Here is a 16847-nt window from a genome sequence, read left to right as displayed (position 1 = left end):
ATAATATATATATATATATATATATATATATATATATATATATATATATATATATATATATATATATATATATATATATATATATATATATATATATATATATATATATATATATATATATAGTTGGACAGAGCTGGACAAGAGTCCAACTCTTGTCTATGCACCCCATTCTTCCTGGCTTACTGAAGGAATTCTAATTTCACCTAATTCCATGTATCCTGCCACTAAGAAGCCCTTGGAGGTCTATCCACAAGTAGACTTGAAAGAGCCGAAATCCTACAGAAGCCTTCTCAAGCCTGAAAAATTATCCTTAGCATACTTTCATTTGCAAAAGACTTAATCTATAATCGGTTTCTCGATCACTCTGGAAACCAAAACACGGAAATCAAAACACGCAGAAAATAGCCCCCATCCCTCCTTAAAAAAGGTATAATAGGTAATTTTTTGGTTATTTCTCATCAGATTTGGTAACGTTTGAAGAAACCCAACCCTGTAGATGTTCTTATGACAAGATATTTGACACCATCCCCTCAGACAGATCGGATCCTATTTAGAGCCTTAAATAAAGACCACAAAATTTATATTCTGGGGGAAGGAGGTTTGTTCGGAGGGGGGGGGTTGGTACCAAAAACTTAAAAGTATAAAAAAAAATTATATGCATTGTTGTTACGTTTTTACGAATCGAAAAAAAAATATTCAGGAAGGGGGTGGTGGAGGCGGTCAAACTTGTTACCCCGAGAGGATATAACCTTGCGTGACACCATGAATGGGATTTAGATCTCATTTTTCTTTCATTTTTCTTTTTTTTGAACTCTGAGATAATTTTCTGGTAAGGATCGTGACTACAAAAATGTATGCTACCTTCTTTAAACTTTTCCCTAGATAGCTAGGACCGACTTTGGAAGCTGAGAGGACTGGAAGCACTAGATTTTCATTCCCATCAATTCATTCTACCAAGTTTGATTCTCCCACAAAGCTTCCCTTCTCATAAAAGTCTTTATAGCTAGAACTCCAGGACCCCTCCACATATTTGGATCAAGTAAAAAATCCTTAGAAGTGCTGATAGTGCCAAGTTTTGTTTTCAACTAAGTTTGATTGAGATCTCAAAACCAAATCTGGTATGTAAAAGAAAATAAATAGTCCCCTACTCTTTCAATAGGACTGGAAACCTACTATCTCTCACTGTATAGATTTTAACGAGAAATACTTGCCGCAGTTACCCGCTGTACAACACCAATCGATTGTCTTCCCAGCTGATGATAATTTACTTGGAGAAACGGACATAGCCGATTAACACCAGATGCCCAAGTTTCACTCGGTTCCTGGCACTCGCTAGCCGGCAGGCTTTTATATAGGTGGTTGTAAAATTATGCATTGGCATAATTATTATGTTATTCTTTAGTTTTAAGTCACGAGGTAGCAAATTAGCAGTTTAAATTGAATTAAGAAATTCTGGCGTAAATTCAATTCCTCCTTCCTGTGTATCCTTTGCAGAATCTTACATTTGATAAGATTTGTATTTCCTGAGAATCATTGCGATTATTGCTGTTGCTTCTCTTCTAACCGTAGATTTAGTTCACGATTTGATGTTATCCTTGCTGTCGCTTGTTTTCTAAGTTGAAATTACTAAAAATAATTTAGCATAAAGAGCGAAGTATTTATCTCCTTCTAAATACCTAGCTCTTTATGCTAAAGTATTTTTAGAACCCCTCATATGCTTAATAATCTCTGTTCGTTTTAAGTTTTAATGCTTCTCCTTACTTTCAATTGAAAAAAAAACTTTTTCATGTTTATATTTTCATTGTTTTTTTTTTAATAGTAATGCTAGAAAATCCTGCGCCCTTTTCATTGAATTTCTCTTCCCCCATGAAATATTCCTCCAAGGAAAGATCCTCCTATATAGCCCCCTCCCCTGAACCCTACACCCAAACAAAAAAATCCCCTTGAAAATGTCGATACACTTCCCAATAACCATTACTGTATGTAAACATTGTTCAAAGTTAGTAAATTGCAGCCCCTCCCCCAGGGACTGTGGGGGGTAACTCATCCCCAAAGACATAGTTATTATGGTTTTTGACTATGCGGAACAAAATGGCTATCTCAAAATTTTGATTCGTTGACTTTGGTAAAAAATGAGCGTGGGAAGGGACCCAGGCGGCCTCCAATATTTTTGGTCACTTAAAAAGGGCACTAGAACTTTTCATTTCCGTTAGAATGAGCCCTCTTGCAATACTCTAGGACCACTTGGTCGATACGGTGACCCCTGGGAAAAAGAAAAAAACAACAAACAAACAAATAAACACGCATCCGTGATTAGTCTTCTGGCAAAAAATACGAAATCCCACATTTTTGTAGATTGGACCTTGAAAGTTTTTTCTGTTGGGTTCTATGATACGCTGAATGCGATGGTTTGATTTTCGTTACGATCTTATGACTTTTAGGGGGTGTTTCCCCCTATTTTCCAAAATAAGGCAAATTTTCTCAGGCTCTTAACTTTTGATGACAAAGACTAAATTTGATAAAACTTATATATTTGAATTTAGCATAAAAATCCGATTCTTTTGATATATCTTTTAGGATCGAAATTCCACTTTATAGAGTTTCGTTTACTATTGAGCCGGGTCGCTCCTTATTACAGTTCGTTACCACGAACTGTTTGACTATTGATTTGTGGTAGTTTTACGCTTGGAAGATTATTTGTCTTTATTTTGCTCATTCTTGGCTTAATGGAGCTCTTTACTTTTATTTAAAACCTATTTTTTTGAAAAAGTTTTAAAATTAATTATTGAGAAAAGGGGCGATATTCTAGTTATTCTTCTTCCTCCTTGAGATGGACCAATTTGGATGTAAGTCCAACGTTTCTCCTGTTGACTAGATTCAAATCTTTTGTGTACTATGCCAGATTCCAATTTAGACAGTAGTGTATAATTTTCACAGATAGCTGTTCAAACGGGGGGGGGGGGGGTCAACGTTTAGAGGTTCAAACCTCTAAACACCTATAAACACAAAGATTTTTTCGTTTCCAAAATCTTACATCATTGTAAGATTGACCTGGTAAGATATACAAAAATCCTGGCTTTTTTCTGTTCAAGGTTTTCCTGGGCAAGTTTTAAAACTGAGAGCTATATGTTCTTCAGTTTGTACATTTGTAGATTTAATGGTCGGTCTATTTTCTTGCGGTTGTGGGTGAGTCATTTTCGATTTAAAGGTAATATGATTTTGTTATTACTTGAGTTAATTTTTTTATTTTTAGATTCCAGATTTTGATAACTTATATTTGGATATGAATGGAATTATACACAACTGTTCTCATCCAAATGATGAAGATGTTCATTTCAGAATAACAGAAGAAAAGATATTCTCTGACATTTTTCATTATTTAGAGGTAATTTATTTTTTAGAAGTCTCTTGTCATTTTTACCGTTTTTTTTAAATTTATTACATTATTAGACCTCAATCATTGATTCCAATTTTTTGTTGGAAATTAGAACTCGCTAGAACGATTTTGGACAATCAGTTAATGAAAGACATTTTTCATTATTTAGAGGTAATTTATTTTTTAGAAGTCTCTTGTCATTTTTACGGTTTTTTTTAAAAATTTATTACATTATTAGACCTCAATCATTGATTCCAATTTTTTGTTGGAAATTAGAACTCGCTAGAACGATTTTGGACAATCAGTTTTATCTGTATCTCTTTCAGATATGAAGTTGACTTGATCATGTGCAACTCCAATCATAGCCATCATTACAATGTTACAAAAAGTTTTTTAAGGCTTTTTTTTCAATTCTGTATCTGCCAGAGCCACCAATTTTATGGGGCATAGGGGTGGTGACAGGAGATTATTGGCCCTCCCTAGTTCAACCCCCGAGATTAAAAAAAAATAATACCATTTTTGGAATTTTCATTGAAAAACAATTTTTTCGTGATATTTAAAAAAAGAGAAAATCGAAAAATAACCCAGTCTCCTAAAGTTAAGAAAAAGATAGGCTGCCCCCTCTGCTTTGTTCCCTTGGTTTCTGGTACTTTACTGTCCATCAATTCATCAAAGCTTCAATGAAGGTTTTTCATTTATTTGTATTTGTAACACTTAGGCTTTTCCATATTTAAAACTATACAAGTATAAAAATTAATTTGATTTTTGAACTAGCTGATCAGACCCATTACTAGGCTTTTGAACCTTAGATATTATACATAGTAATTACAAAAAGTTTATTTTTATTGAAGTCCATTTAACCATTTTTTCCTCAATTTCCAATTGTTATCGTATTCTTTTCGTCTTTCGTTTTCTTAGAATATCTTTTAAGATTTTGCGCTATGACGCCTGGTGAAACTTTGAATATATGCATGGTTAAGGTGACCCCAGTTTATGAAATTGATATATCTGCTATATCTTGGGAATAGCTTGAAAGATTGAATTGAAATCTTTAGTTAATGTCAGAATGGGATAAGGAAACTGCACATTTTTTGTGGCTATGGAAAAAGTGAGAAGGATTCAAATATTTTCTGTCCCCATCTGCCTAAAATTGCTTGGCTTGTAAGTTTATGTGGAATTTTTTCATATTTATATCCTTAATTATTTGCATTGATAGCCTTGGTAGGCTGCAGTTTTAAAATGGGACATCTGTAATATCTTAGAAACGGCTTGGAGGATCGGGTTAAAAATTTCAGGGAGTGTTAAGAGGGGCAAGAAACTTCAAACTTTATTTTGGTAGAGGGCGTGAGGGGTTCAAACCCTTATTTGCCTGAAAAAAGGCCGATATTTTCTTTTAAAAAAGTTTAAACTTTTATATGTAGATGCCTGGTCAAATCGACCATTATACACAGAAAAAAAGGTTCTGCAGAAAAATTTGGCTTAGACCTGATCGGCTTAGACTTTTGGTTCTGGACTACTCTAACATTTTTGCTTAGCCTAGCCCAAAGGGAGTTAATGCGTTTCGAATGTTTTTAATCACCCCAGACAAAAAGACTAAAAGATCTGTGCCAAAGATAAACGATGTGTGACTAGAAGATTTGACATTTTACAAAAATCCTTTTCCAGAAAGTTTTAATAACTTACGACCTAAAATAGTCTAAAAAATTATCAAAATTCTTTGAAACCAAAAAAACCTCGTTTTACAATGGTCATCTTGCTTTACTGCATTGTTATTTTTCGTTTCAGAATCTCCAAAAACCTAGTAGCGGTTTATTTAGTTTGAGAACTTTTTTAGCTTTTAACTAGCTTTTTTAGGCTACAATTTTTTCTTGGCTCACAGAAACACAATTTTTAGTGAAAATCTTAGCTAATAATTTTGTTAGGACGCGAAAAAAACGGCTTTGATTCAGGCAATACTGCTGTATTTTCAGGCATTTTTTTTTCGTATATACCAACGAACCTTCTTCTAACTAATGATTAGAATATGTATATTCACGTACAGATGTATATATATAAAGATTGGGCTGTCTTGGTTCACAACATCGGCTTGAAGCTTTCGTGATCAATAGGCTGGATCAAGGGACCTCAATGAGAACAGCAAATTTTAGTTGCATCAATTATTTCCCCCGAAATTTTCCTTTTTGTGAATTTGCTTGAAAATTAGAGGAATTATAGCCAGGGTTAAGGTAACTTCAATGAAGACAAAAACTTGAAACAAATCTGGTTGTAACGTTCTGTACATAGCAATAACGCACTAAGAGAAATATGGGGAAAAAAGAGGAAAAATTAAGACAAAAGGACATTGCTTGCAATTATTAACTGCTGTAACGTTTATGCACTCATTCTGCAAGAGACAAATACTATGACCCTTCACAACCTACGACACTAGGCACTTGATCGAAGACACATCAATGGAAACTACAATTTTGCTGCAGCGGTCAGCAAACCTATTTGACAGGTCATCAATTTTTATGGCACTTGGTATTAACCAAGTGACATATAGCAGTCGCCAATTCTGTCGGTCTGTCTGTCTGTCTGTCTGTCTGTCGGTCTGTCCCGGTTTTGCTACTTTAGGCACTTCCAGGTAAGCTAGGACGATGAAATTTGGCAAGCGTATCAGGGACCGGACCAGATTAAATTAGAAATAGTCGTTTTCCCGATTTGACCATCTGGGGGGGGAGTAGGGGCCGGTTAATTCGGAAAAATAGAAAAAATGAAGTATTTTTAACTTATGAGCGGGTGATTGGATCTTAATGAAATTTGATGTTTGGAATGATATTGTGTCTCAGAGCTCTTATTTTAAATCCCGACTGGGTCTGATGACATTGGGGGGAGTTGGAGGGGGGAAACCTAAAATCTTGGAAAACACTTAGAGTAGAGGGATCGGGATGAAACTTGATGGGAAAAATAAGCGCAAGTCCCAGATACATGATTGACATAATCGGAACTTATTTGCTTTCTTTGGGGTAGTTGGGAGGGGGGGAGTAAGTCTTAAAAATTAGAAAAATGAGGTATTTTCAACTTACGAACGGGTGATCGGATCTCAATGAAATTTGATGTTTAGAAGGATATCGTGTCTTAGAGCTCTTATTTTAAATCCCGACCGGATCTGATGATGGGGGCGGGGAGTTGGGAGGGGGAAACCTAAAACTTGGAAAACACTTAGAGTGGAGGGATCGGGATGAAACATGGTGGGAAAAATAAACACAAGTCCTAGATAGATGATTGACATAAACGGAACGGATCCGCTCTCTTTTGGGTAGTTGGGGGGGGGGGGGTTAATTCTGAAAAATTAGAAAAAATGAGGTATTTTTAACTTACGAATGGGTGATTGGATCTCCATGAAATTTGATTTTTAGAAGGATATCGTGGCTCAAAGCTCTTATTTTAAATCCTGACCGGATCTGGTGACATTGGGGGAAGTTTGGGGTGGGGAGACCTAAAATGATGGGAAACCCTTAGATTGGAAGGATTGGGATGAAACTTGGTTGGAAAAATAAGCAAAAGTCTTGCATTCGTAATTTACATAATTGGAACGGATCCGCTCAATTGCGGGGGGGGGGGGGGGTAATTCTGAAAAATAAGAAAAATAACGTATTTTTAACTTACGAAGGAGTGATCGGATCTTCATGAAACTTCATATTTAGAAGGACCTCGTAACTCTGATATCTTATTTTAAATCTCAACCGGATCAAACGTAATTGGGGGGGGCAGTTGGGGGGACCGGAAATCTTAGAAAATACTTAAAGCGGTGAGATCAGGATGAAACTGGATGGGAAGAATAGAAACCTGTCTAAGATACGTGACTGACATAACTGGACCGGATCTGCTCTCTTTGGTGGAATTGGGAGGGGGGAGGTAATTTTGAAAATTGAGGTATTTGTAACTTACGAAAGGGTGACCAGATCTTAATGAAATTTGATATTTAGAAGGATCTTGTGCTATAAAGTTTAACTTTAGGTTCTGACCTTCTCACAAGTGCCAAATGAGCTCTTGGCTCTTGGCTCTTCCGACCTCGTCCAAATGAGCTCTTGGCTCTTCCGACCTCGTACCATATGAGCTCTCGACTCTTCCGACCTCGTCACAAGTGCCATATGAGCTCTTAGCTCTTGTTTATTTAAATATCTAAAACACTGTACTTTTGGGGGATGTAGCTATTACGAGTTCGAAAGGGCTTAGTTAGGAAATACTTGCAGAACCTGAAGAGTGACTGTCGGATTTTTTATTTGTCAGAGAAAGAAAAGTTTCTATAGGGGCGTCAAAAGCAACGCATGTGAGGCAAAAAATGCATTATATATCTGTCAAAGGCCTCTCTTGTCAAATTGGCCCTTACCCTTTCCATGTCACTTAAAAGACGAACAAAAATTGATTTTAAAATCATTTTCAAAGAGTCTTTTAACTGGAAAGTCGTAAGCCATAGTGAAATCTAGAACAATGAAAAATGAAGACACCTAATAATTAAAATTTTAAGTGTGAACAGAAAAACTTTGAATGAATATATATAATCCAAAATGAATAAAACCTAAACTCAATAATCATTTCAAACATATATATAAAAAAAAGATACTACTATGGATAAATAGGTGAAACTTAAACGAACAGAAATTAAAATGAATAATCAAATTGGGCTTAAAGCGAACACGAATATCCCCGCATAAGAGTGGAGCTAGGCCAGAGTGCCCTTGTGCTCCACTGAAGAAAAAAACATGTATTCTAAAAGCTTCTCTTTTATCATTATAACACCGAAAAATAAAAAGAAATGGCTGAGACATCCAGACATTATATCAGTAGGCTATGTTTTAAATAGTTAAACTAGTTTCGTAAGTGTGATAAATTTGTTCATGTTGTAAGTTTTTATCAATACTTTATTCTTCTTAAACACATTTATTTCAAATGAATAAGAAACCAATTTTTAAACCATTTATATTTCGGCAGTCCAAAGTATTGCCTCAACAAATTAGGTAGATTGCTTAAAAAATTACTAATGTTTTTAAAAAAACTATTTAGCCTCCAATTTTTCACATGTTTTGAATAAAAAGAAGTTTTGACCAAAAAAGGCCTTTTCAAATTGTATAGTAAAATTAGTTCATATTTGCAATAAGGAATTATTTTTCTTTCCTGTAATGTTGGTTAGTATCCTGATTTTTTCTTCTTTATTTTAATTAATAAATAAATAAAAACTATACTGTTCGAAGTATCAATAGTTTGTAGTAAAACAGAAATGACACTGTCTCTTAGAGGGTTTGAGCTGAGGGGAGGGGGGAGGTAACTCTGCAGTTATTTGTGGTATCTCTGATGCCAAATTCTGATTACCAATCCAATGAGTCTCCTCTGAAGTATACACGACCATGCTTTCTATAATAAATCTAATATGCCCCCATAATTTACAACCCTTGGCATGTGAGCTGTTGGGGCGGGGGTGTTTTCCTCTAAGACATATTGTCTATACCCTTCAACTATGATGAACGAAGCTTCCATCTTCAGATTTTGATTGGATGTCTTTGGGGAAACGATGGGCGTGGGGGGGGGCGGTTCATATCGATTCCCTATTGACTCTTAAAAAGCACCCTATAACTTCCGATTTCAAATTAAAAGAGCCATATCTGAAGCTTATACGACCACCCATTCCATAAAATCCTTATATGTCGTCAGGGCATGACTTAGTACCCTATCCCCAGGGCACTGGGAGATGTGTCAACTATAGAGTTGTTGTTTTATGTTCTTTTGACTATTTTGAATAAAATTGATATTTCACGATTTCAATCAGGTTTGTTAGGTGAAAAGAGGGGTAGTCAAGGGGGCTGGGGTAGTTACCCCCCATCAATTTTTAACCAAATGAGCCTCCTCTAAGATTCATACAACCATCCTTTCGATAAAAACCCTAAATGCCTTAAAATTGATATATCAAAATTTCTATGGGAAATGTCTGCCGTCCGATCACTTTGACTCCTAGAAAATAAACTAGAATTTCTTATTATCAATCCAATGAGCCCTCCCCCAAGTTTGTATGACCACCCTTTTTATAAAAACTACATCCCCCAGGGCATAACTTACAGCCCTTGCCCTGACGGCTATGGGTGGGGAGGTTGTCGTCCTCAAAGACATGATTTCTGGACCTTCCAACTACGTTAAAAAATGGCTATCTCAAAATTTTGATTGGAAGTGTTTGGGGAATTGTTGGGAGTGGGAGGGAGGCATTTGCCCTCCGATCGTTCTTTACCATTAAAAAGGCGCTAGTCCTCAATATACAATAGAATTAACCCTTTTTAAAGTTTCTACTATAACACTTTCGATAAAAAACCTTATATGCCTCCAGGGCATAACTCACAACCCTTGAACCGAAGGATCTTTCAACAACGTTGAACAAAAAGGCAATCTCAAAATTTCAATAAGATGTATTTCGGGACACACACACACAAGGTGTGTGTGTGTGTGGGGGGGGGGGTCATCTGCCCCCCTATCACTTTGAATCATAAAAAGGGCAGTAGAACTTCTGATTACCAATCAAATGAGCCCTTTTTTGAAGTTTTTACGACCACCCTTTGTATGAAAACCTTCCATGCTTCCAGGGCGTAACTTATAACCCTTGCCCTGAGTGTTATGATGGGGGATCGTCATCCTCAAAGACATAATTTCCGGAAATTAAACTACGTTGAACAAAATGGCTATCTCAAAATTTTGACTGGATGTTTTTGGGGAAATGATGGGCATGGGAGGGGGTTTGGTTGCCCTCCAATCACTTTCAACTTTTAATAAAGGGAACTAGCCCTCTGAATTTTCAATTGAATGCGTCAATTGAATTGATCTAAAACATAAATAAATAATACGCTGTGCCAACATTTTTCTTTACTTGGCAGCGCTATTGCGTTACCTATGAATTTTTTTTAAGTGTGAACAGTTATATGATTATATCGTGGATTCAAAAGTTTTGCTTTTAGAAAATTTAGTCTTAGATTGAACATTGGCTTTTTATTTTTCTGTGGGAAACTTTTTATTAAAATGTTTTTTTAATACGTAATTTATGTTTGTTTTTTAATTAATATAGCTTTATTATTAGGGCTCTTGAATTTTCTTTGATGTTTTTTGGACAGCTTTTTTCCCATTAATCATTGTCTGAAAAGCACATCAGAATATTTTTCCGAATTTTTGTTTTACGACAGTTAAGACCAGTTCCAGCCTCTTAAAACTTAAGCTTTTTATATTTTTGCACTTAGTTGTATGTCGAGTGACTTTCTCTTCAAAATATGGTCTAGAATATTCCCTCTACATGAGAAATTGTAGATTAGGCTCTACAATATACTTGCGGGGGGATGGTGAGACTCCCCTCTCCCTATGGGGAAATCCCAAGAGCTCAAGATTTATCTTTTTCAATCCTTGATTCTAAGACAGAGGATGTCCTAATTCACAAAAGCTAATAGATGTGCTAAGACTCGTGTTTTTTTAAGAATTATGTCTTCTAATTTTTTACACTCGTGTCGAATAGTATTGAGGATACTTTGAGTCGTGTTTATATAATAGTGGTGGCTCAAGTAAAGTGGAAGATCTATTCAGTATTAATTTTTGAGCCCTCAAACTCAAGTTTGGAAATAAAAGCTTTTAAATAATCTGACTTCTTTTATTTCTTGTGGTACCTTCAATTTTCTAATATGGTGTTAACTTTTGGTCTACTGAAGCCATTCTTAGTAATGAACTACATTAAAAAAATAAAGAGAGTTCTTGTCAATAGAAGCTGGTGGATTCAGTTCACGATCACGTATGGAGGGATTTAGTTTTCAAATCGGACGGGGTAGTTTTGATAGTACCCCCCCCCCCTCCCAAGGAAAAAGGAAGGAAGAATTTTCAAAATCCAAGAGGAAGGAAAATGCTTCCCCCTCTGTATTCCCAATTCTCGCCACTGATTGATGCTGTAACTAAGAAACCTAAGTTTGAAGACGAAGAAGCATTAATTGAATATGACTCCAAACATCTAAAATTGATTCAGTTCTAAGTTAGCTTGTAAGAGTTACTAGCACAAGAAAGTCTGCATGATCTGAAAAAGAGGGTAAAGAGTTATTGTATTGATCAAAATTATACCCTAAAGTTTTAGGGTATTATACCCAAAAGATACTCACCCCCAAAAGATACTCTAAAGCTCAGACCGGATGGTTCAGCCCTCTATACACCAAGCAATAAAAATATCGTGGATAGTCACGGATTTATTTTTTTCTTCTTTAGTTCCTTTTTCTTGGGGGTGGAGCGGTCGTGTTGAATCAGAAATAATAAAATATTGGAAGGGGACTTGTTCAACTTAAATGTTCTTTTAGTGACAAAATCGACTGTGCAACAGCAAAGTGCAATTTTCTGCCTATCTGAGCTCATAGATAGCAATTTTGAGCCGAATAAGGTTTAAGGACAATCGAGCAAAATAATTTCTAAAAGCCTATTTGTCTAACTTTATCAAAAATCGGGATCTGAACCATCATAGTTGCTGACGGTGTGCTTTTCCACTGGCGGAATTCGTCCGTAAACTCGTACGCGATCCATGTAAAATTAAATAAAAAGAATAATTTTTTTAACTGAAAGTAAGGAGCGGCATTAAAACTTAAAACGAACAGAAATTACTCCGTATATGAAATGGGTTGTCCCCTCCGCAATCCCTCGCTCTTTACGCTAAAGCTTTTAATTGTTTTAAAAAGTAGAATTGTGGCAAAGAGTCAAACTTTAGCGCAAAGAGCGAGGGATTGCTGAGGGGACAACCCATTTCATATACGGAGTAATTTCTGTTCGTTTTAGGTTTTAATGCCGCTCCTTACTTTCAGTTAAAATAACTATTTTTTTTATTTAATTTCTGAACGTTTTTGAATTAATGCATGTTTGATTTTGGCTCTCCGCACCTAAATTATTAAAATAAAATTTGTATATTAATTCTTTTTCTGGCTAAATGGCTATTCTTAGCTGTGATCACACGATTTTGAGAAATAAGGGGTGGGGAAGGAGGCCTAGTTGCCCTCCAATTTCTCGGTTACAATCCAACTAGAACTGTTAATTTTTAACGAACGTTTTTATTAGTAAAAAATATACGTAACTTAAGAATTGACTTACGTACAGGCACGTACGCAGGAATTTTTTTTTTCAGGGGGGACCAAAACCTTCGAAACAGCAGATATAAAGTAGCACTTTTTTTTATTTAGTAATGCAAAAAGTAGGTATATTGGAAAATACAGATCCTGTAGTATTGTAGCGGATTGGGGGGGGGGAAGAAGGCTGAAGCTTCAACAGTATGTTTTAGGCTCAGGTTATGTTCATAGCGATTTAGAACCAGTGATTAATCTATTATATCCCACTGAAAGGGAAATGTTAGGGTTAACAGTGCAATATGGATTCTGTGGGGGGTAGTTCTTTTATTGCAAAAACGTAGATTTTTATTATGTATACGAGGGGCTTTGTACCCGCGTCAATACCTCGCTCTTTACACTAAATCGTAAGTTTTGTCCCAATTCTTTAACAATGATAGAAAGGCTGTAGAATAAATAGTTGAAATTACTAAAAATACTTTAGCATAAAGAGCGAGGTATTTATCTGCTCCTAAATACCTTGCTCTTTATGCTAAAGTATTTTTAGAACCCCTCATATGCGTAATAATCTCTGTTCGTTTTACGTTTCAATGGTAATCCTTACTTTCAATTGAAAAAACGTTTTCATGTTTTTTTTTCTTTTTTTTTATAGTAATGTTAGAAAATCCTGCGCCCTTTTCATTGAATTTTTCTTCCCCCATGACATTCCTCGAAGGAAAGATCCTCCCACATAGCCCCTTCCCCTCAACCCCACCCCCAAACCAAAAAAGCCCACTGAAAACGTCTCTACACTTCCCAATAACCATTACTGTATGTAAATACTGGTCAAAGCTTGTAACTTGCAGCCCCTATCCCAGGAATTATGGGGGAGTAAGTCATTCCTAAAGACATAGTTATTAAGGTTTTCGACTATGTGGAACAAATGGCTATCTCAAAATTTTGATCCGTTGACTTTGGGAAAAAAATGAGCGTGGGAGGAGGCCTAGGTGCCCTCCAATTTTTTTGGTCACTTAAAAAGGGCCCTAGAACTTTTCATTTCCGTTAGAATGAGCCCTCTTGCGACATTCTAGGACCACTTGGTCGATACGATGACCCCTGGGAAAAAAACAACAAATAATCACGGACCCGTGATTTGTCTTCTGGCAAAAAATACAAAATTCCACATTTTTGTAGACAGGAGCTTGAAATTTTTGCTATAGGGTTCTCTGATATGCCGAATGCGATGGTGTGATTTTTGTTAAGATTCTATGACTTTTAGGGGGTGTTTCCCCCTATTTTCCCAAATAAGGCAAATTTTCTCAGGCTCGTACCTTTTGATGACAAAGAATAAATTTGATGAAACTTGTGTATTTAGTAGCAGCATGAAAATCTGATTCTTTTGATGTATCTTTTAGCATCTAAATTCCGTTTTTTAGAGTTTCGTTTACTATTGAGCCGGGTCGCTCCTTACTTACAGTTCGTTACCATAAACTGTTTGATAAATGGTTAATATAGACATTAACTGTAGTCTTTGTTGTATTGATTTGTCGTTTTGAGTCCATTGATTTATGCTTAACATTGCATACCAACCAGATACTAATTGGAATTCAGTTAAGTTATCTGTGTGAGGGGGATAGGAGATGGCTTAAAGCCTCAAAAGAAACATCGAAATAGAGAGTAACCTGATTAAAAATGCTTTTTTTTAATTATGTGTCCTTTATAAAGTTAACCAAAAACTTTAACCTAAAGAGCTACCGTTTTCCACCAATTCGACCAATATACGAGAAGCCGAAAAATAGTTACACAACACTTCCATTTAGGCGCCGAAAAGCTATTGAAAATAAAAATATGCTAGTTTTCATTTGTATATTCTTAGTTTTTTTTTAATCTCATATGCTTATTAACAGAATGTTCAATTTAGGTTTTATTCCGAATGATAAGACCAAGCAAGCTGTTTTTCATGGCTGTTGATGGCGTGGCGCCTAGAGCAAAAATGAATCAACAAAGAGGACGCAGGTAACATGCGACATTTTGGTATTTGTAGTTGTCTTGAATCTATTCTCTCAAAACACCAAAAGGCACATTTTTAAGCCTTTTTTCCAATTTCTCTTGGGAAGAAATTAATGCACGACAGTTGGTTTTGTTGTGATTTAAAGGCTGTTTAAACGCCTTTGTCAATATTTACAAAAATCTCTCGTAGACAATCACCGCTTGTGTGGGTTTTATAGTTTTATAAAATGCTGATTTCTTCATGCTGTCAGATATCTCGCTGTGTGTGTGTAATATGCAATTAGCATGCCTAAAAATATGTGACGCGTACTTAAATTTTGGTAAAATTCGTGACAACAGTTATAAGTGCTCGGATCTTAAATTGAGTGGTAGGTTGTGGTATTTATTGGTATAAATACACACAAGAGGAGCTTCCCTAATCTCGAGCCCCTAATCCGTCAAAAAAAAAAAATATAAAAAAACTGCAGTTATCCAAATAAGTATTTTAAATCGTCCAACTGAAAATTTTCGAAAATTTATTCATTATGTAATAAAAAAATTATTTTAATATAATAATAATAGAATATATAAATTTATGAAAGCTTAGATAACCTTGAAGACCACACTGCCTTTCCATGACTAAAGTAAAACAGTTCAAAATAGGGATGAAACCTTTTTATTGACAGTGAATAGATATAAAATTATTTAACTGGATATTTCAGACACATATATAAAATTATTTAACTGGATGTTTCGAACACATATACAGTGTTCATCATCAGCAGTAAAACTAAAAGACATGAATAAAAATAAACAAAATTTATACCTAATAAACTAATTACATTTAGTTTGTTGCTCTTATTTTTTTCAATGCAACAGCGGAAGCAAATCTCTTTGACCTTTTAAATTTTTTTAAATTTCGAATGTTTCCTTGAAAATTTGCTTTAAACCTTGGTCACTAAGTACTTTAAACTTTATGAAAGCGAAAATTTCAGGCAATATTGAGGGGGAAATTGAACCAAACCAAAACACTTTGTCTATGCATTGTCAAAAGGGCGCATCAGCAATATCTTAGCAACGACTTGGAGTATGAAGTTGGAACTTAAAGGGCTTATTGTGGAAGATGCTGAAATAACCAAAAGGTGGTGTGTGCATACTACTACTGCTATTGCTCCTATTATTGCTACTAAATTTAAGGATATTCATGGGAAAATTTCGGGGAATGTTGAGACAATGTTGAACTAAGTCAAAACACGCTATGTGCATTTAGGATGTCAAAAGATAGACAACAAGTGGAACAATAGGCAAATTTTTGATATAAGACAGTCAAATGTAACTTTAAATGAGTATTTCGACTCTCTATCCAAGGGCCGTCCTTAGCAAAACAAATGAAAAAGAAAAACGAAGAATATAAAAGAAGTCGCAATAAAATACAATCTTTAAAACTAAAATATTTTCTCAAAACAGTCCTGGCATTATTTCTTCAGGGAAGTTCAACCAGGACGGGTACATCAAGCGAAGTGAAAAAGACAATTCATCCAAATGGAATCAAAAATATTTGCAAACAAGGTCTTAAAGCCAATCTTGCTTTTTTTGTAGCCAGCCTAAAATGTCTGTCCATTACAGGTTGAGTGGTATTTTTTACTGTTTTTTTATTGTAATTTGCTGAATCACTTTAATTAGATTTGTATATAAGGCATTAAGCGAATATTCTCCTAAATCCCTATTTAAAGAAACAGTACTATTTGTTATGATTCTAATTTCAATTACCCCTCGAACTGCTTGTTTTATGCCGAAATCATTGCTAATAAGGGAAGTTCCTTCAAAAAGCATTTTAGGATTATCAAAAATATGATAGCTTAAAACAGAATCAAAATCAACTACTCCTTTGAAATTTTGGCTTTGGCTTTGAAATATTCATCTATCAATATATATATATAACGTTATATTTATAACATATATATATAATGTTATATATATAACATATATATATATATATATATATATATATATATTTATATATATATATATATATATATATATATATATATATATATATATATAATATATATATATATATATATATATAATATATATATATATATATATATATATATATATATATATATATATATATATATATATATATATATATATATATATATATATATATATATATATATAACGTACATATAACGTACAATATATATATAACGCGTACAAATCAAAACAAGAAAAAATGAATCGTGACGCTCTCCAGCAGCCAAGTAGCAGCCCGTAGTCACGGCCAAGAAGATATTTACTAAACCTCAATTTAACTAATGGGACTTTCCCTGTATCCCAAGTGCTGTCTGGGATGCTATTTCATTGTTATTCTATTTGTTGTTATTCTATTCATAGCGTGGCAAAAA

General features: G+C 34.8%; 1 protein-coding gene across 1 annotated transcript in view; it reads left to right on the top strand.

The window, feature by feature from the left end:
- The first annotated feature begins 3257 nt into the window (after window positions 1-3257).
- The window catches only part of LOC136027554 (5'-3' exoribonuclease 1-like), a 153157-nt gene continuing 139567 nt past the window's right edge, over window positions 3258-16847 (top strand). The window contains exons 1-2 of the mRNA XM_065704922.1: window positions 3258-3385; window positions 14369-14463. Coding sequence (XP_065560994.1) covers window positions 3284-3385; window positions 14369-14463 — 197 coding nt within the window. The 5' untranslated portion in view covers window positions 3258-3283. The remainder of the gene's footprint in view (window positions 3386-14368; window positions 14464-16847) is intronic.

The sequence above is a fragment of the Artemia franciscana genome, chromosome 5 (assembly GCF_032884065.1).
Source record: "Artemia franciscana chromosome 5, ASM3288406v1, whole genome shotgun sequence".
In the NCBI taxonomy this organism is placed as follows: domain Eukaryota; kingdom Metazoa; phylum Arthropoda; class Branchiopoda; order Anostraca; family Artemiidae; genus Artemia; species Artemia franciscana.
Note: the sequence above shows the minus strand (reverse complement) of the source record. Positions and strands in the feature narration are given on the sequence as shown.